We start from the raw sequence: 21,550 nt of genomic DNA on the forward strand, positions 1-21,550 counted from the left end.
GTGTTTTATCATTTCAATGCCATGCCCCTCTACCATGCAAGTATGCAGTTCTTGGTAGCAGATCATTGATGTTCATAATTGTTTTAGGTACAGTATTTAATTTACAGCAGAATTTGACTCATGTGATAACTCTATAATGGTGCCATAGTGTTTTAAAGTCACTTATAGTAAAGTAAACTTCTGGACAGGAGGGTATAACTATATCAGATAGAGTATCAAATACAAAATTATATCAAATTTAAAGTTCAGGTTGTGGAGATAATGTTTGCTGCAATGATGGACAGATAAGTTTGCTGTAATAGCAGTCATGGCTGTTTCCTGTAATGTGGACATCGCAGTTTCCTGTAATAATGGATGTATCTGGTAATGCTGGACAGTGCTGTTTGCTCTAATAGTGGACAGTGATGTTTTCTGTAATGGTGGACAGTGATGTTTGCTGTAATAGTGGACAGTGATGTTTTCTGTAATGGTGGACAGTGATGTTTTCTGTAATGGTGGACAGTGATGTTTTCTGTAATGGCGGACAGTGATGTTTTCTGTAATGGTGGACAGTGATGTTTTCTGTAATGGCGGACAGTGATGCTTGCTGTAATGGTGGACAGTGATGTGTCCTGTAATGATGGACAGAGATGTTTCCTGTAATGGTGGACAGTGATGTTTTCTGTAATGGTGGACAGTGATGTTTTCTGTAATGGCGGACAGTGATGTTTTCTGTAATGGTGGACAGTGATGTTTTCTGTAATGGCGGACAGTGATGTTTGCTGTAATGGTGGACAGTGATGTGTCCTGTAATGATGGACAGAGATGTTTCCTGTAATGGTGGACAGTGATGTTTACTGTAATGGTGGACAGTGATGTTTCCTGTAATGGTCGACAGTGATGTTTCCTGTAATGATGGACAGTGATGTTTGCTGTAATAGTGGACAGTGATGTTTCCTGTAATGGTCGACAGTGATGTTTCCTGTAATGATGGACAGTGATATTTCCTGTAATGGTGGACAGTGATGTTTGCTGTAATAGTGGACAGTGATGTTTCCTGTAATGGTGGACAGTGATGTTTCCTGTAATGGTGGACAGTGATGTTTCCTGTAATGGTGGACAGTTATGTTTGCTGTAATAGTGAAGAGTGATGTTTCCTGTAATGGTGGACAGTGATGTTTCCTGTAATGGTGGACAGTGATGTTTCCTGTAATGGTGGACAGTGATGTTTCCTGTAATGGTGGACAGTGATGTTTCCTGTAATGGTGGACAGTGATGTTTCCTGTAATGGTGAACAGTGATGTTTCCTGTAATGGTGGACAGTGATATTTCCTGTAATGGTGGACAGTGATATTTCCTGTAATGGTGGACAGTGATGTTTCCTGTAATGGTGGACAGTGATGTTTCCTGTAATGGCGGACAGTGATGTTTCCTGTAATGGTGGACAGTGATGTTTCCTGTAATGATGGACATTGATGTGTCCTGTAATGGTGGACAGAGATGTTTCCTGTAATGGTGGACAGTGATGTTTCCTGTAATGGTGGACAGTGATGTTTCCTGTAATGGTGGACAGTGATGTTTCCTGTAATGGTGGACAGTGATGTTTCCTGTAATGGTGGACAGTGATGTTTCCTGTAATGGTGGACAGTGATGTTTCCTGTAATGGTGGACAGTGATGTTTCCTGTAATGGTGGACATTGATGTGTCCTGTAATGGTGGACAGAGATGTTTCCTGTAATGGTGGACAGTGATGTTTCCTGTAATGGTGGACAGTGATGTTTCCTGTAATGGTGGACAGTGATGTTTCCTGTAATGGTGGACAGTGATGTTTCCTGTAATGGTGGACAGTGATGTTTCCTGTAATGGTGGACAGTGATGTTTCCTGTAATGGTGGACAGTGATGTTTCCTGTAATGGTGGACAGTGATATTTCCTGTAATGGTGGACAGTGATGTTTCCTGTAATGGTGGACAGTGATATTTCCTGTAATGGTGGACAGTGATGTTTCCTGTAATGATGGAAAGTGATGTTTCCTGTAATGGCAGACAGTGATGTTTGCTGTAATGGTGGACAGTGATGTTTGCTGTAATGGTGGACAGTGATGTTTTTTGTAATAGTGGACAGTGATGTTTCCTGTAATGGTGGACAGTGATGTTTGTTGAAATGGTGGACAGTGATGTGTCCTGTAATGGTGGACATTGATGTTTCCTGTAATGGTGGAGAGTGATAATTCCTGTAATGGTGGACAGTGATGTTTTCTGTAAAAGTAAAGAGTGATGTTTCCTGTAATGGTGGACAGTGATGTTTTCTGTAATAGTGGACAGTGCTGTTTCCTGTAATGGTGGACAGTGATGTTTCCTGTAACAGTGAATAGCGATGTTTGCTGTAATGGTGGACAATGATGTTTGCTGTATTAGTGGACAGCGATGTTTCCTGTAATGGTGGACAGTGATGTTTCCTGTAATGGTGGACAGTGATGTTTCCTGTAATGGTGGACAGTGATGTTTCCTGTAATGATGGACAGTGATGTTTCCTGTAATGATGGACAGTGATGTGTCCTGTAATGGTGGACAGTGATGTTTCCTGTAATGATAGACAGTGATGTTTGTTGTAATGATGGACAGTGATGTTTTCTGTAATGGTGGACAGTGATGTTTCCTGTAATGGTGGACAGTGATGTTTACTGAAATGGTGGACAGTGATGTTTCCTGTAATGGTGGACAGTGATGTTTCCTGTAATGGTGGACAGTGATGTTTGCTGTAATGGTGGACAGTGATGTTTCCTGTAACAGTGAATAGCAATGTTTTCTGTAATGGTGGACAGTGATGTTTTCTGTAATGGTGGACAGTGATGTTTTCTGTAATGGCGGACAGTGATGTTTTCTGTAATGGTGGACAGTGATGTTTTCTGTAATGGCGGACAGTGATGTTTGCTGTAATGGTGGACAGTGATGTTTCCTGTAATAGTGGACAGTGATGTTTCCTGTAATGGTCGACAGTGATGTTTCCTGTAATGGTCGACAGTGATGTTTCCTGTAATGATGGACAGTGATGTTTGTTGTAATAGTGGACAGTGATGTTTCCTGTAATGGTCGACAGTGATGTTTCCTGTAATGATGGACAGTGATATTTCCTGTAATGGTGGACAGTGATGTTTCCTGTAATGGTGGACAGTGATGTTTCCTGTAATGGTGGACAGTTATGTTTGCTGTAATAGTGAAGAGTGATGTTTCCTGTAATGGTGGACAGTGATGTTTCCTGTAATGATGGACAGTGATGTTTCCTGTAATGGTGGACAGTGATGTTTCCTGTAATGGTGGACAGTGATGTTTCCTGTATTGGTGGACAGTGATGTTTCCTGTAATGGTGAACAGTGATATTTCCTGTAATGGTGGACAGTGATATTTCCTGTAATGGTGGACAGTGATGTTTCCTGTAATGGTGGACAGTGATGTTTCCTGTAATGGTGGACAGTGATGTTTCCTGTAATGGTGGACAGTGATGTTTCCTGTAATGATGGACATTGATGTGTCCTGTAATGATGGACAGAGATGTTTCCTGTAATGGTGGACAGTGATGTTTCCTGTAATGGTGGACAGTGATGTTTCCTGTAATGGTGGACAGTGATGTTTCCTGTAATGGTGGACAGTGATGTTTCCTGTAATGGTGGACAGTGATGTTTCCTGTAATGGTGGACAGTGATGTTTCCTGTAATGGTGGACAGTGATGTTTCCTGTAATGGTGGACAGTGATATTTCCTGTAATGGTGGACAGTGATGTTTCCTGTAATGGTGGACAGTGATATTTCCTGTAATGGTGGACAGTGATGTTTCCTGTAATGATGGAAAGTGATGTTTCCTGTAATGGCAGACAGTGATGTTTGCTGTAATGGTGGACAGTGATGTTTGCTGTAATGGTGGACAGTGATGTTTTTTGTTATAGTGGACAGTGATGTTTCCTGTAATGGTGGACAGTGATGTTTGTTGTAATGGTGGACAGTGATGTGTCCTGTAATGGTGGACATTGATGTTTCCTGTAATGGTGGACAGTGATGTTTCCTGTAATGGTGGAAAGTGATGTTTCCTGTAATGGCAGACAGTGATGTTTGCTGTAATGGTGGACAGTGATGTTTGCTGTAATGTTGGATAGTGATGTTTTTTGTAATAGTGGACAGTGATGTTTCCTGTAATGGTGGACATTGATGTTTCCTGTAATGGTGGAGAGTGATAATTCCTGTAATGGTGGACAGTGATGTTTTCTGTAATAGTAAAGAGTGATGTTTCCTGTAATGGTGGACAGTGATGTTTGTTGTAATAGTGGACAGTGCTGTTTCCTGTAATGGTGGACAGTGATGTTTCCTGTAACAGTGAATAGCGATGTTTGCTGTAATGGTGGACAATGATGTTTGCTGTATTAGTGGACAGCGATGTTTCCTGTAATGGTGGACAGTGATGTTTCCTGTAATGGTGGACAGTGATGTTTCCTGTAATGGTGGACAGTGATGTTTCCTGTAATGATGGACAGTGATGTTTCCTGTAATGGTGGACAGTGATGTTTCCTGTAATAGTGAAAAGTGATGTTTCCTGTAATAATGAACAGTGATGTTTCCTGTAATAGCAAATAGTAATGTTTGCTGTATTTCAGTTATGGTTGATGCATAATCCCTTCGTGCTCCTGTTCGCTGTTATGATATTTGTTCTTATTACAATGTGTGTCTCCTGTCAGACTCATCAGTCCTGCCTGTTAGTGGAGCTGGTTCTGTGAGCTAGGGCTGCTGTTGTAACACACAAAGCTAGCTCCCCCTAACAGGTTGATAGTCAGAGTTAGGTACATTGGTGTGCTGTGTTTTACCACATAAGCAGTGTGTTAGCCCTTGGTACTCACTTCCCCCTGTGAGCCTAAGCAATGTGTGCCATGTGATATAAAATCAATGGAGAACATCGCCCATATAAATGACTTTGTCATGTAATGAATGAACTTAAAACTGCCAGCTTTGATTTTGCATGTAGATATTGACAAAAAAAATCCTCAACAGTATTGGCATACACACAAGATAGAGCTGTCAACTGCGGCTGTGTGACATGTGTGTATGCTGGCGGCTCAGCATCCTACATATTGACAGAATGTGTTTCTTGTGAGAAGCACATGGGGACTGAGTGTGTGCTGTCAGGCTAGGCATCCTCATAGTAATTATGTGAATGAGGGGAGGGGGGATCCACTGGGTCAATACAATAGTGCTCAGTTTTGACAACAGATGGCAGCACCCTGTTCTCTTTTGTTGCACATGCTCAGTGGAGATTTATCTGCTTAAAGCAGCCATCGTGTATTATGTTTTGGTACATCATTATTGGACTAGATTTAATATTCACATGAATCTCTGAACTCTGTGTTACTGTCATTCCAGGGGCATTACTGCAAGTCTTCAACGAAAAAGGGAAATTTGGACGCGGTCGCCTCGGCTCCTTCAGCTCTTCATTCAAGGAGTCCAAAAAAGAGGTTGTGCGCCAAGTATTTCTCTTCACCAATCATATGTTACTAACCACACGGTCCTCCAACGGAAGACTGCACCTTGCCAAAGTAAGATGTTATTTTGTGTACATGTTTATCCCTGATAAGTTTGAGCTAGTCGGACTAAGCAATCATGTACAGGCCTGAGGCCTGCCAGTAATTTTAATGCAGATTTATGTCTCTTGCCAATGTTGTTATATGTTATCAATGGCACTGTCATTATATTGAGGGTGACATTCCTTTTTCTTATCGACAGCATGACTGCCACATATTATACTTACAAATTTTGGGTCAAATTTGCCAGTAGGATGTAGAAATCAATACATTTTGAAACCATACTCATATATTTGGATGTTGAAGTTGCTACCAGTTTTCTACTGTAGATCTGCTTATGTATTCAAGTCCATGTGAGTTAAATGTATTACTAGGCATGTACACACAATTACAGGTGTGTAGGGAGTGTGTACCAATATAATACTAGGATTATAATAGGTTTCTCAAACCTATATGTTACAGCATCTGTCTGGCCTTGTTTATCACCCCACAGAAATACAAATGTAGCTTCATTGATCAGTCATAGAAAATAGAGAGTGCAGCCTAAATTTGGTTTGGAAAAATATTCCGCACGAAAATTATGCAATACTGTATATGCTGTTAATGGAGGCTTAGCAGTTTACATCTTATTACTCAAAGGGGGGAAAGATCAGGAAAAGGAATAAATAGAGAGGGGGGGGGGGGGGGGGGGGGGGGGGGGGAGAGAGATTTAGGATGGGAGGTAAACTAGGTACAGAGGTAAGGAGAGAGGTAGATATAAAGGGAATCTAGGAAAAGAGGTAGGTAGTCACGAAGGAAAGTTTGGGAGGGTGGTACCTTTGTAGGGAGTAGTGAAGGGGAGGTAACTTTGTAGTGAAGCTAGGAAGGGAGGTAACTATGCAGTGAAGCTAGGAAAGGAAAGGAGATTACATTGCTATATAGGGAGGTATCTATGTGGCAAAGTTAAAAGGGAAGGTAACAAGGTCAGGATTTAGGGAATTTAGGAGGGGAGGTAAGTATTCATAGAAGTTAGGAGGGGAGGTAACTATTCATAGAAGGTAGGAGGGGAGGTCACGATGTATGGAAGTTAGCAGGGGAGGTCACGATGTATGGAAGTTAGGAGGGGAGGTCACGATGTATGGAAGTTAGGAGGGGAGGTCATGATGTATGGAAGTTAGGAGGGGAGGTAATGATGTATGGAAGTTAGGAGGGGAGGTCACGATGTATGAAGTTGGAATGTTATGGAAGTTAGGAGGGGAGGTAATGATGTATGGAAGTTAGGAGGGGAGGTAATGATGTATGGAAGTTAGGAGGGGAGGTAACTATTCATGGAAGTTAGGAGGGGAGGTAACGATGTATGGAAGTTAGGAGGGGAGGTCACGATGTATGGAAGTTAGGAGGGGAGGTCACGATGTATGGAAGTTAGGAGGGGAGGTCATGATGTATGGAAGTTAGGAGGGGAGGTAACTATTCATGGAAGTTAGGAGGGGAGGTAACGATGTATGGAAGTTAGGAGGGGAGGTCACGATGTATGGAAGTTAGGAGGGGAGGTCACGATGTATGGAAGTTAGGAGGGGAGGTCACGATGTATGGAAGTTAGGAGGGGAGGTAACTATTCATGGAAGTTAGGAGGGGAGGTAACGATGTATGGAAGTTAGGAGGGGAGGTAATGATGTATGGAAGTTAGGAGGGGAGGTAACTATTCATGGAAGTTAGGAGGGGAGGTCACGATGTATGGAAGTTAGGAGGGGAGGTCACGATGTATGGAAGTTAGGAGGGGAGGTCACGATGTATGGAAGTTAGGAGGGGAGGTCACGATGTATGGAAGTTAGGAGGGGAGGTCACGATGTATGGAAGTTAGCAGGGGAGGTCACGATGTATGGAAGTTAAGAGGGGAGGTCACGATGTATGGAAGTTAGGAGGGGAGGTCACGATGTATGGAAGTTAGGAGGTGAGGTAATTATGTGGGGAATCAGGAGGGGAGGTAATTATGTAGGGAAGTTAGGAGGTGAGGTAATTATGTGGGGAAGTCAGGAGGGGAGGTAATTATGTAGGGAAGTCAGGAGGGGAGGTAATTATGTAGGGAAGTCAGGAGGGGAGGTAATTATGTAGGAAGTCAGGAGGGGAGGTAATTATGTAGGAAGTTAGGAGGGGAGGTAATTATGTAGGGAAGTCAGGAGGGGAGGTAATTATGTAGGGAAGTCAGGAGGGGAGGTAATTATGTAGGGAAGTCAGGAGGTGAGGTAATTATGTAGGGAAGTCAGGAGGGGAGGTTATTATATAGGGAAGTCAGGAGGGGAGGTAATTATGTAGGGAAGTCAGGAGGGGAGGTAATTATGTAGGAAGTCAGGAGGGGAGGTAATTATGTAGGAAGTCAGGAGGGGAGGTAATTATGTAGGGAAGCGATGAGGGGAGGTAATTATGTAGGAAGTCAGGAGGGGAGGTAATTATGTAGGGAAGTCAGGAGGGGAGGTAATTATGTAGGGAAATCAGGAGGGGAGGTAATTATGTAGGAAGTCAGGAGGGGAGGTAATTATGTAGGGAAGTCAGGAGGGGAGGTAATTATGTAAGAAGTCAGGAGGGGAGGTAATTATGTAGGGAAGCGATAAGGGGAGGTAATTATGTAGGGAAGTCAGGAGGGGAGGTAATTATGTAGGGAAGTCAGGAGGGGAGGTAATTATGTAAGGAAGTCAGGAGGGGAGGTAATTATGTAGGGAAGTCAGGAGGGGAGGTAATTATGTAGGAAGTCAGGAGGGGAGGTAATTATGTAGGAAGTCAGGAGGGGAGGTCACTATGTAGGGAAGTCAGGAGGGGAGGTAATTATGTAGGGAAGTCAGGAGGGGAGGTAATTATGTAGGAAGTCAGGAGGGGAGGTAATTATGTAGGGAAGTCAGGAGGGGAGGTAATTATGTAGGGAAGTCAGGAGGGGAGGTAATTATGTAGGAAGTCAGGAGGGGAGGTAACTATGTAGGGAAGTCAGGAGGGGAGGTAATTATGTAGGGAAGTCAGGAGGGGAGGTAATTATGTAGGAAGTCAGGAGGGGAGGTAATTATGTAAGAAGTCAGGAGGGGAGGTAATTATGTAGGGAAGTCAGGAGGGGAGGTAATTATGTAGGGAAGTCAGGAGGGGAGGTAATTATGTTGGGAAGTCAGGAGGGGAGGTAATTATGTAGGAAGTCCGGAGGGGAAGTAATTATGTAGGGAAGCGATGAGCGGAGGTTATTATGTAGGAAGTCAGGAGGGGAGGTAATTATGTAGGAAGTCAGGAGGGGAGGTAATTATGTAGGAAGTCGATGAGGGGAGGTAATTATGTAGGAAGTCGATGAGGGGAAGGTAATTATGTAGGGAAGTCAAGAGGGGAGGTAATTATGTAGGGAAGTCAGGAGGGGAGGTAATTATGTAGGAAGTCAGGAGGGGAGGTAATTATGTAGGAAGTCAGGAGGGGAGGTAATTATGTAGGGAAGCGATGAGGGGAGGTAATTATGTAGGAAGTCAAGAGGGGAGGTAATTATGTAGGGAAGTCAGGAGGGGAGGTAATTATGTAGGGAAGCGATGAAGTTAAGAGGAGAGGTTAGTATGTACAGAAGTTAGAAGGGGAGGTAACTATGTAGGGGAGGTAATTATGTAGGGGAGATAATTATGTAGGGGAGATAATTATGTAGGGGAGGTAACTATGTAGGGGAGGTAACTATGTAGAGGAGATAATTATGTAGGAAAGGTTAAGAGGAGAGGTTAGTATGTACAGAAGTTAGAAGGGGAGGTAACTATGTAGGGGAGGTAACTATGTAGGGGAGGTATTTATGTAGGGAAGTAAGTAGAGGATATCAACATTTCGGAAGGTAGAGCAGAGTTTGATATGTAGGGAGTCAGGGAGGGGAGGTAACTATGTAGGGGAGGTTAAGAGGAGAGGTTAGTATTTACAGAAGTTAGAAGGAGAGGTAGATATGACATCAGTTAGGGATATTACCATGTTATAAGTTATGGGGAGACATCTTGACATGTTGTATTCTATAAATCTGTAATATAGTCTATAAGAAATCTACTCATAAGGATATATGAGTCATGCTCATAACATAGTGTAATTAGATAATGAACATACATGTATATCTACAAAACTATAAATAGATTGATCAGATCTAGCATGCTAAAAGTAGATTGATCAGGTCTTAAATGTTATAAATAGATTGATCATGGCTTAAATGCTATAAATAGATTCATTATGTCTTGAATACTATAAATAGATTGATCATGTCTTGAATACTGTAAATAAATTCATCATGTCTTGGTACTATAAATAGATTTTATCCTGTCCTAATTCTATAAATAGATTCATAGATTGATAATGAATGTAATGTTTTATCCACAAGACAGGAGCTAATGCCCTAAGTTAGGGCTACAAAGACATTGATAACAATTTCTTTTTCTTTATTCTCTTTGATGTTTGTATATATATCTTGTATATTTATATACCCTATAACAAGTTTTGTACTGCTGCACAAATTTGTACAGATTTTCTGTCAAAATAATGTTCATTTATTCATTTTTACTTTTCATGAAAGTATTTTTTCTAAATGTTGCTAATTAATAAGAATCAAATTCATTAATTTGATTTCCCTTCAACTATAAATCCTTTTGTGTGGCATCTACATGTGTTTTGTATTGATGTAATTAATATACTTACCTAATTTTACCTGTAAAGGCATTTAGATATTATGTGTATGTAAATCGAAGTGATGACTTGTATAAATGCTGACTTTTAGCAAAAAGTATTTCAGAAGGGGAACAGTCAAATTAAGTCTAGATTGATGATTGTGTGTGAAGACTTTTGATTGAGATGGAGAGACTGTTTTAGAACCCTGGTCTCTTGTGGATATGGATGTTATATGATAGTTAATGAGATACCTTTAAATAGTAGTATGAAGTAAGAATGAAATGATGACAACAACTATCCTTGTCTAAATTTGATTCACAGATTTTGCCTAAAGATAGACAGGTAAGAGGCTACGTCTGCCATTTAGATAACCATCCCACCAATCACAATGTGTGTTAGAATACAACAACCAATCACGATGTGTGTAAGAATTCAGTAACCAATCACGATGCTTGCTCTTCTCAAGTGATCACATTTTTGACCAATCACTGTTATTTTGTTCTCTTCCTGGTCTGTAAATTAAATGCCATTCCATTGGCTAATGATGGGGGCTCACTTTTCATATAGACCTAATCTGTTCTGGGTGTATTGATTTTATCCAGAAATTCAGCCATCACTAATTTGCAATAGAATGAGATTCAGTAGAAAGGTGATGATGAGATTTTTTTTATGAATTTCCTGAAATTGAAGGCTTGTTATTGATAGCCATCAATTGACATTATTGTAAGGGATAACATGTGTTTGTTAATTCTGAACACTTCGTAATGCCACTAAACATTATGCTATAGAGGAACCTGTGTAATCAAAACACCAATATTTCTATTTCTAATAGACAGGCTCGAGACTTAAATGAAGAATTCTTTCACACAGACTTCCAGATTACACAGGTTCATTTCACATAGAAATGCATTAAGAAGTCACTTAGCTATAGGTCTGATTTAGACAGGATTCTATGCAGATCAATACGATGTACCTACTGTTGAATCGTAGCCCGCTGTAGGGACACTGATAGACTATAAACAGGGAATCTTCACCAATACTGTGTTCCTCTATAGTAAACAAACATAATTAAATTTCAATTAACAATAAATTTCTGTATGTCTGTTCCTCCCCCAACCTCAGAGGAGGATCAATTTCTGTGGATAAATCTGCCTATGTTGGTCAAGCAAGTGTGACATGGTTGCTTCTGAAAATAGCTGCTATGGATCTATATATACCATTGTCTACAGGAGCATTATAGATTTTACAGGGCGAGCAAGGCTTGAATGTAGAATCTGATCAACAGTAGCTGAGATAGTTATCATCATGGAGTGTACACTGGTCCACAGGCTCCACCATCACACATTATGTAGTCTGTCTACAGTAACTGGGGGGTAGACTGTAGTTATACTGGTCTCCACCATCACACATTGTGTATGTCTGTCCACAGTAACTGGGGGGGTAGTTATACTGGTCTCCACCATCACACATTGTGTATGTCTGTCCACAGTAACTGGGGGGTAGACTGTAGTTATACTGGTCTCCACCATCACACATTGTGTATGTCTGTCCACAGTAACTGGGGGGTAGACTGTAGTTATACTGGTCTCAACCATCACACATTGTGTATGTCTGTCCACAGTAACTGGGGGGTAGTTATACTGGTCTCCACTGTCACACATTGTGTATGTCTGTCCACAGTAACTGGGGGGTAGACTGTAGTTATACTGGTCTCCACCATCACACATTGTGTATGTCTGTCTACAGTAACTGGGGGGTAGACTGTAGTTATACTGGTCTCCACCATCACACATTGTGTATGTCTGTCCACAGTAACTGGGGGTAGTTATACTGGTCTCCACCATCACACATTGTGTATGTCTGTCCACAGTAACTCGGGGGTAGTTATACTGGTCTCCACCATCACACATTGTGTATGTCTGTCCACAGTAACTGGGGGGTAGACTGTAGTTATACTGGTCTCCACTGTCACACATTGTGTATGTCTGTCCACAGTAACTGGGGGGTAGACTGTAGTTATACTGGTCTCCACCATCACACATTGTGTATGTCTGTCCACAGTAACTGGGGGGTAGACTGTAGTTATACTGGTCTCCACCATCACACATTGTGTATGTCTGTCCACAGTAACTGGGGGGTAGACTGTAGTTATACTGGTCTCCACCATCACACATTGTGTATGTCTGTCCACTGTAACTGGGGGGTAGTAACACTGGTCTCCACCATCACACATTGTGTATGTCTGTCCACAGTAACTGGGGGGTAGACTGTAGTTATACTGGTCTCCACCATCACACATTGTGTATGTCTGTCCACAGTAACTGGGGGATAGACTGTAGTTATACTGGTCTCCACCATCACACATTGTGTATGTCTGTCCACAGTAACTGGGGGGTAGTAACACTGGTCTCCACCATCACACATTGTGTAGGTCTGTCCACAGTAACTGGGGGGTAGACTGTAGTTATACTGGTCTCCACCATCACACATTGTGTATGTCTGTCCACAGTAACTGGGGGGTAGTTATACTGGTCTCCACCATCACACATTGTGTATGTCTGTCCAGAGTAACTGGGGGGTAGACTGTAGTTATACTGGTCTCCACCATCACACATTGTGTATGTCTGTCCACAGTAACTGGGGGGTAGACTGTAGTTATACTGGTCTCCACCATCACACATTGTGTATGTCTGTCTACAGTAACTGGGGGGTAGACTGTAGTTATACTGGTCTCCACCATCACACATTGTGTATGTCTGTCCACAGTAACTGGGGGGTAGTTATACTGGTCTCCACCATCACACATTGTGTATGTCTGTCCACAGTAACTGGGGGGTAGTTATACTGGTCTCCACCATCACACATTGTGTATGTCTGTCCACAGTAACTGGGGGGTAGACTGTAGTTATACTGGTCTCCACTGTCACACATTGTGTATGTCTGTCCACAGTAACTGGGGGGTAGACTGTAGTTATACTGGTCTCCACCATCACACATTGTGTATGTCTGTCCACAGTAACTGGGGGGTAGACTGTAGTTATACTGGTCTCCACCATCACACATTGTGTATGTCTGTCCACAGTAACTGGGGGGTAGACTGTAGTTATACTGGTCTCCACCATCACACATTGTGTATGTCTGTCCACTGTAACTGGGGGGTAGTAACACTGGTCTCCACCATCACACATTGTGTATGTCTGTCCACAGTAACTGGGGGGTAGACTGTAGTTATACTGGTCTCCACCATCACACATTGTGTATGTCTGTCCACAGTAACTGGGGGGTAGACTGTAGTTATACTGGTCTCCACCATCACACATTGTGTATGTCTGTCCACAGTAACTGGGGGGGTAGTAACACTGGTCTCCACCATCACACATTGTGTATGTCTGTCCACAGTAACTGGGGGGTAGACTGTAGTTATACTGGTCTCCACCATCACACATTGTGTATGTCTGTCCACAGTAACTGGGGGGTAGTAGTTATACTGGTCTCCACCATCACACATTGTGTATGTCTGTCCACAGTAACTGGGGGGTAGACTGTAGTTATACTGGTCTCCACCATCACACATTGTGTATGTCTGTCCACAGTAACTGGGGGGTAGACTGTAGTTATACTGGTCTCCACCATCACACATTGTGTATGTCTGTCCACAGTAACTGGGGGGTAGTTATACTGGTCTCCACCATCACACATTGTGTATGTCTGTCCACAGTAACTGGGGGGTAGACTGTAGTTATACTGGTCTCCACCATCACACATTGTGTATGTCTGTCTACAGTAACTGGGGGGTAGACTGTAGTTATACTGGTCTCTACCATCACACATTGTGTATGTCTGTCTACAGTAACTGGGGGGTAGTTACTACTGGTCTCCACCATCACACATTGTGTATGTCTGTCCACAGTAACTGGGGGGTAGACTGTAGTTATACTGGTCTCCACCATCACACATTGTGTATGTCTGTCCACAGTAACTGGGGGGTAGACTGTAGTTATACTGGTCTCCACCATCACACATTGTGTATGTCTGTCCACAGTAACTGGGGGGTAGTTATACTGGTCTCCACCATCACACATTGTGTATGTCTGTCCACAGTAACTGGGGGGTAGACTGTAGTTATACTGGTCTCCACCATCACACATTGTGTATGTCTGTCCACAGTAACTGGGGGGTAGTTATACTGGTCTCCACCATCACACATTGTGTATGTCTGTCTACAGTAACTGGGGGGTAGTTATACTGGTCTCCACCATCACACATTGTGTATGTCTGTCCACAGTAACTGGGGGGTAGACTGTAGTTATACTGGTCTCCACCATCACACATTGTGTATGTCTGTCTACAGTAACTGGGGGTAGACTGTAGTTATACTGGTCTCCACCATCACACATTGTGTATGTCTGTCTACAGTAACTGGGGGGTAGTTATACTGGTCTCCACCATCACACATTGTGTATGTCTGTCTACAGTAACTGGGGGGTAGACTGTAGTTATACTGGTCTCCACCATCACACATTGTGTATGTCTGTCCACAGTAACTGGGGGGTAGACTGTAGTTATACTGGTCTCCACCATCACACATTGTGTATGTCTGTCCACAGTAACTGGGGGGTAGTTATACTGGTCTCCACCATCACACATTGTGTATGTCTGTCCACAGTAACTGGGGGGTAGTTATACTGGTCTCCACCATCACACATTGTGTATGTCTGTCTACAGTAACTGGGGGGTAGACTGTAGTTATACTGGTCTCCACCATCACACATTGTGTATGTCTGTCCACAGTAACTGGGGGGTAGACTGTAGTTATACTGGTCTCCACCATCACACATTGTGTATGTCTGTCCTACAGTAACTGGGGGGGTTATACTGGTCTCCACCATCACACATTGTGTATGTCTGTCTACAGTAACTGGGGGGTAGACTGTAGTTATACTGGTCTCCACCATCACACATTGTGTATGTCTGTCTACAGTAACTGGGGGGTAGTTATACTGGTCTCCACCATCACACATTGTGTATGTCTGTCCACAGTAACTGGGGGGTAGACTGTAGTTATACTGGTCTCCACCATCACACATTGTGTATGTCTGTCCACAGTAACTGGGGGGTAGACTGTAGTTATACTGGTCTCCACCATCACACATTGTGTATGTCTGTCCACAGTAACTGGGGGGTAGACTGTAGTTATACTGGTCTCCACCATCATACATTGTGTATGTCTGTCTACAGTAACTGGGGGGTAGTTATACTGGTCTCCACCATCACACATTGTGTACGTCTGTCCACAGTAACTGGGGGGTAGTTATACTGGTCTCCACCATCACACATTGTGTATGTCTGTACACAGTAACTGGGGGGTAGACTGTAGTTATACTGGTCTCCACCGTCACACATTGTGTATGTCTGTCCACAGTAACTGGGGGGTAGTTATACTGGTCTCCACCATCACACATTGTGTATGTCTGTCCACAGTAACTGGGGGGTAGACTGTAGTTATACTGGTCTCCACCATCACACATTGTGTATGTCTGTCTACAGTAACTGGGGGGTAGACTGTAGTTATACTGGTCTCCACCATCACACATTGTGTATGTCTGTCCACAGTAACTGGGGGGTAGACTGTAGTTATACTGGTCTCCACCATCACACATTGTGTATGTCTGTCTACAGTAACTGGGGGGTAGACTGTAGTTATACTGGTCTCCACCATCACACATTGTGTATGTCTGTCCACAGTAACTGGGGGGTAGTTATACTGGTCTCCACCATCACACATTGTGTATGTCTGTCCACAGTAACTGGGGGGTAGACTGTAGTTATACTGGTCTCCACCATCACACATTGTGTATGTCTGTCTACAGTAACTGGGGGGTAGTTCTACTGGTCTCCACCATCACACATTGTGTATGTCTGTCTACAGTAACTGGGGGGTAGACTGTAGTTATACTGGTCTCCACCATCACACATTGTGTATGTCTGTCTACAGTAACTGGGGGGTAGACTGTAGTTATACTGGTGTCCACCATCACACATTGTGTATGTCTGTCCACAGTAACTGGGGGGTAGACTGTAGTTATACTGGTGTCCACCATCACACATTGTGTATGTCTGTCCACAGTAACTGGGGGGTAGACTGTAGTTATACTGGTCTCCACCATCACACATTGTGTATGTCTGTCTACAGTAACTGGGGGGTAGTTATACTGGTCTCCACCATCACACATTGTGTAGGTCTGTCTACAGTAACTGGGGGGTAGACTGTAGTTATACTGGTCTCCACCATCACACATTGTGTATGTCTGTCCACAGTAACTGGGGGGTAGACTGTAGTTATACTGGTCTCCACCGTCACACATTGTGTATGTCTGTCCACAGTAACTGGGGGGTAGACTGTAGTTATACTGGTCTCCACCATCACACATTGTGTAGGTCTGTCCACAGTAACTGGGGGGGTAGTTATACTGGTCTCCACCATCACACATTGTGTATGTCTGTCTACAGTAACTGGGGGGTAGACTGTAGTTATACTGGTCTCCACCATCACACATTGTGTATGTCTGTCCACAGTAACTGGGGGGTAGACTGTAGTTATACTGGTCTCCACCGTCACACATTGTGTATGTCTGTCCACAGTAACTGGGGGGTAGACTGTAGTTATACTGGTCTCCACCATCACACATTGTGTATGTCTGTCCACAGTAACTGGGGGGTAGTTATACTGGTCTCCACCATCACACATTGTGTCTGTCTGTCCACAGTAACTGGGGGGTAGACTGTAGTTATACTGGTCTCTACCATCACACATTGTGTATGTCTGTCCACAGTAACTGGGGGGTAGTTATACTGGTCTCCACCATCACACATTGTGTACGTCTGTCTACAGTAACTGGGGGGTAGACTGTAGTTATACTGGTCTCCACCATCACACATTGTGTAGGTCTGTCCACAGTAACTGGGGGGTAGACTGTAGTTATACTGGTCTCCACCATCACACATTGTGTATGTCTGTCTACAGTAACTGGGGGGTTGTTATACTGGTCTCCACCATCACACATTGTGAACGTCTGTCCACAGTAACTGGGGGGTAGACTGTAGTTATACTGGTCTCCACCATCACACATTGTGTATGTCTGTCCACAGTAACTGGGGGGTAGACTGTAGTTATACTGGTCTCCACCATCACACATTGTGTATGTCTGTCTACAGTAACTGGGGGGTAGTTATACTGGTCTCCACCATCACACATTGTGTATGTCTGTCCACAGTAACTGGGGGGTAGACTGTAGTTATACTGGTCTCCACCATCACACATTGTGTATGTCTGTCCACAGTAACTGGGGGGTAGTTATACTGGTCTCCACCATCACACATTGTGTATGTCTGTCTACAGTAACTGGGGGGTAGACTGTAGTTATACTGGTCTCCACCATCACACATTGTGTATGTCTGTCCACAGTAACTGGGGGGTAGACTGTAGTTATACTGGTCTCCACCATCACACATTGTGTAGGTCTGTCCACAGTAACTGGGGGGTAGACTGTAGTTATACTGGTCTCCACCATCACACATTGTGTAGGTCTGTCTACAGTAACTGGGGGGTAGTTATACTGGTCTCCAACATCACACATTGTGTATGTCTGTCTACAGTAACTGGGGGATAGTAACACTGGTCTCCACCATCACACATTGTGTATGTCTGTCCACAGTAACTGGGGGGTAGACTGTAGTTATACTGGTCTCCACCATCACACATTGTGTATGTCTGTCTTATACACGATTGACTTCTGTAATTGAAGATTTATTGGTACAAATATCTTTAATAATTTTCTTCCAATTCTTTGAATGTCAACATTGCTTTGTCATTCCTACACGATTTCCTTGAGTTCTATCTCCCATGCCCTACCACATGCAAACTTTTTTTTCAGAATGACATTTGCTTTTATTGTTTGTGTCTTTTTCTGTCCATATTAAAGAAAAAGTAGTTCTCTCTTACCATCCATTGATGGTTTGTTAAAATTCTACCAGAAATCAGTACTTCATAAGTGACTGATTTGAAATTTCTATAAAACAATCTGACACTGTGATCACAATCCCAATTGACATTGTGTAAATAGCATGCACCTGTCCAACATGGAATCTGGATATTGTTGTACTATCACCAAGGGTTTTCCCTGATTACCTGACTGAGACTTGAGTTAGGGTAAACCTAGCACTTTGATTGTGTCTGTGCGAGTTTCCAATGTTGTTACCAAAGACATTTCCATTAACTGTCATACCTGTGTGGGCTATCTACCCAATTTTCCGTTTCCTTATGTCCACTGATCTTTCTGTGTCCTATCCTGTTGTGTCCACAACCGAGAAACTGCATGGATACACTTTCTTGTTTCTGCCACTGATAAGGTGAAAACCATATCTTTCTTTTACAGATTATCAGATTCAGGTATTTTAGACTGGTTAGGTATCTTATAGAAGTAATTAAGTATTTTTATTGATTTGTTTATATTTTTGTTCTATTTTTGTTCATATTTAAGATAAACAATAATATTGTTTGTTATCATGTGATGATAAAGGTATAAGGAGATATCATCAGATAACAACTAGTACTTCCTCATTTTCAGTTGTTTTTATGATCAGTTCATTGGTTTTCATCTGAAAGGAACTGAGATTTCAATACATGAGTGACTCCTTAAACAACATGACAGACTCGTTAAACACCATGACAGACTCGATTAAACACAATGACAGACTCATTAAACACCATGACAGACTCGTTAAACACCATGACAGACTCGTTAAACACCATGACAGACTTATTGAACACCACAACAGACTCATTAAACACCATGACAGACTCGTTAAACACCATGACAGACTTGTTAAACACCACAACAGACTTGTTAAACACCATGACAGACTCATTAAACACCATGACGGACTCATTAAACGCCATGACAGACTTGTTAAACACCATGACAGACTTGTTAAACACCATGACAGACTCGTTAAACACAATGACAGACTCATTAAACACCATGACAGACTCGATAAACACCATGACAGACTCATTAAACACCATGACAGACTCATTAAACACCATGACAGACTCGTTAAACACCATGACAGACTCATTAAACACCACAACAGACTCGATAATCACCATGACAGACTCATTAAACACCATGACAGACTTGTTAAACACCATGACAGACTTGTTAAACACCATGACAGACTTATTGAACACCACAACAGACTCCTTAAACACCATGACAGACTCGATTAACACCATGACAGACTCATTAAACACCACAACAGACTCGTTAAACACAATGACAGACTTGTTAAACACCATGACAGACTTATTGAACACCACAACAGACTCATTAAACACCATGACAGACTCGTTAAACACCATGACAGACTTGTTAAACACCACAACAGACTTGTTAAACACCATGACAGACTCATTAAACACCATGACAGACTCATTAAACACCATGACAGACTTGTTAAACACCATGACAGACTTGTTAAACACCATGACAGACTCATTAAACACCATGACAGACTCATTAAACACCATGACAGACTCATTAAACACCATGACAGACTTGTTAAACACCATGACAGACTCATTAAACACCATGACAGACTCGTTATACACCACAATAGACTTGTTAAACACCATGACAGACTTATTGAACACCACAACAGAGTCCTTAAACACCATGACAGACTCGTTAAACACCACAACAGACTTGTTAAACACCATGACAAACTTGTTAAAAAAATGTATTTTTGTTCCTTTCACACTAATCAACAATGAATATCTTTCAGTTTATCCACAACTAGCTGACAATGAATACTTTTTTGTTTTTGCACCTGATTATGAATATTTTTCTTCATGTCTACCTGATGATGATAATTTGATGGTGTTAATTTGATATACCAATGAATCATGCCTGGAGAAAACGATTGGTGTTGTAACTGCACTTGAACATTGTTTATAGACACTAGCAACTGCCATTTAGTTCTTACAATATCATTTGGATTTTATCTTGTACTAATTGTTGCATTGATAGATAGTTACGAAGTAGAAGTGTGTGCCTGAGGAAAGATACTGATGATGATTTCCTTTTGATTCCTAGTACTATTTCACCAATTAATTTCAATAGTTGGATAACAGAATGTTAATTTTTTTACACATAAAAGTATGTTTTTATTAGGTTTTTTTTCATGAAACCCACAAGACAATTAAACTCAAAAGAAAGTGTACAGAAAATGACAGTTAAATTATCCTTCAAGTTTTAATTTGGCCCATTTCTCAGCTAATTATATTTTGATAAAAACATTTACATGAGAGAGTTAGAGTATCTGCGGTACTCTCATACTGTATCCATGCACGGAAATTTCATAACACTGATTCAGTTTAGAAGTTGTGGTGATCGTTAAATGAAAAGAAAGGAAAGCTAGCCATGATTGGTAATACGAAGAATCTTCTGGAATCCATCATCAGTAGTACATACATGTTTGTTGTGTGACTGGTACAAATTGTAGAACAAAAAGAGGTCATTTGGAGGTCATATTTGATTGCATTGTGTGATATGTTGACCATTAAAGGAATGTTCATTAACACCAGTTTTTATTTCAGAAGATTGTTTAGAACAGTCAGAAGAATCCTTTGAATACTGTTGTCTCCATTTTTCTTGTTATCATTGACTTTTTATAAACACAAAATAAACTATGTGATTTGATCAATATAGTAAACTATATTTATTACATGTATGTATTAATAATTGCAGCCTCCATGTTTGAAGAGCGCTCTCTACCTTTATCACAGTGTAATAAAAAGTCAAGTCTTTCTGTTAGTTATCAAGGCCATAATGAAGGTTTGAAAAAGTCATTGTTACATGAATGTTTGTATTAGTGTTATCTGCTCTGTAAGTAGTCATAGTTTCATTGGTGTTTGTATGTCAGAATTATCTGCCCTATAGTATTCCTGGCTATATGGGTATTTATATGAGTTATCTGCCCTTGTAGAATTCATGGTTACATGAAGATTTGTATGAGTTATCTGCCCTTGTTGTATTCATGGTTACATGAAGGTTTGTATGAAGTATCGATCTTTCGTATTAGTTGTCATGGTTACATGGATGTTTGTATGAAATATCTTCCCTATTAGTTGTCATGGTCATATGGATGTTTGTATGAGGTATCTTCCTTTAATTAGTGGCCATGGTCACCTGGAAGTTTGTATGAATTAACTGCCCTTTAGTATTCATGGTTATATGGGTATTTGTATGAGTTGTAGTATTCATGGTTACATGAAGATTTGTATGATGAGTTACCTGCTCTGTGAGTACCTATGGTTACAT

The 21,550-nt window shown here is 41.8% G+C and overlaps 1 protein-coding gene across 1 annotated transcript in view; it reads left to right on the forward strand.

Annotated features, from left to right (window-relative positions):
- LOC117333916 (ras-specific guanine nucleotide-releasing factor 1-like) overlaps window positions 1–21,550 on the forward strand; it is an 85,884-nt gene that overhangs the window by 43,350 nt on the left and 20,984 nt on the right. The window contains exon 10 of the mRNA XM_033893332.1: window positions 5,383–5,555. Within this exon, the coding sequence (XP_033749223.1) occupies window positions 5,383–5,555 (173 nt within the window). The remainder of the gene's footprint in view (window positions 1–5,382; window positions 5,556–21,550) is intronic.

The sequence above is a fragment of the Pecten maximus genome, chromosome 9 (genome assembly GCF_902652985.1).
Source record: "Pecten maximus chromosome 9, xPecMax1.1, whole genome shotgun sequence".
Lineage (NCBI taxonomy): Eukaryota > Metazoa > Mollusca > Bivalvia > Pectinida > Pectinidae > Pecten > Pecten maximus.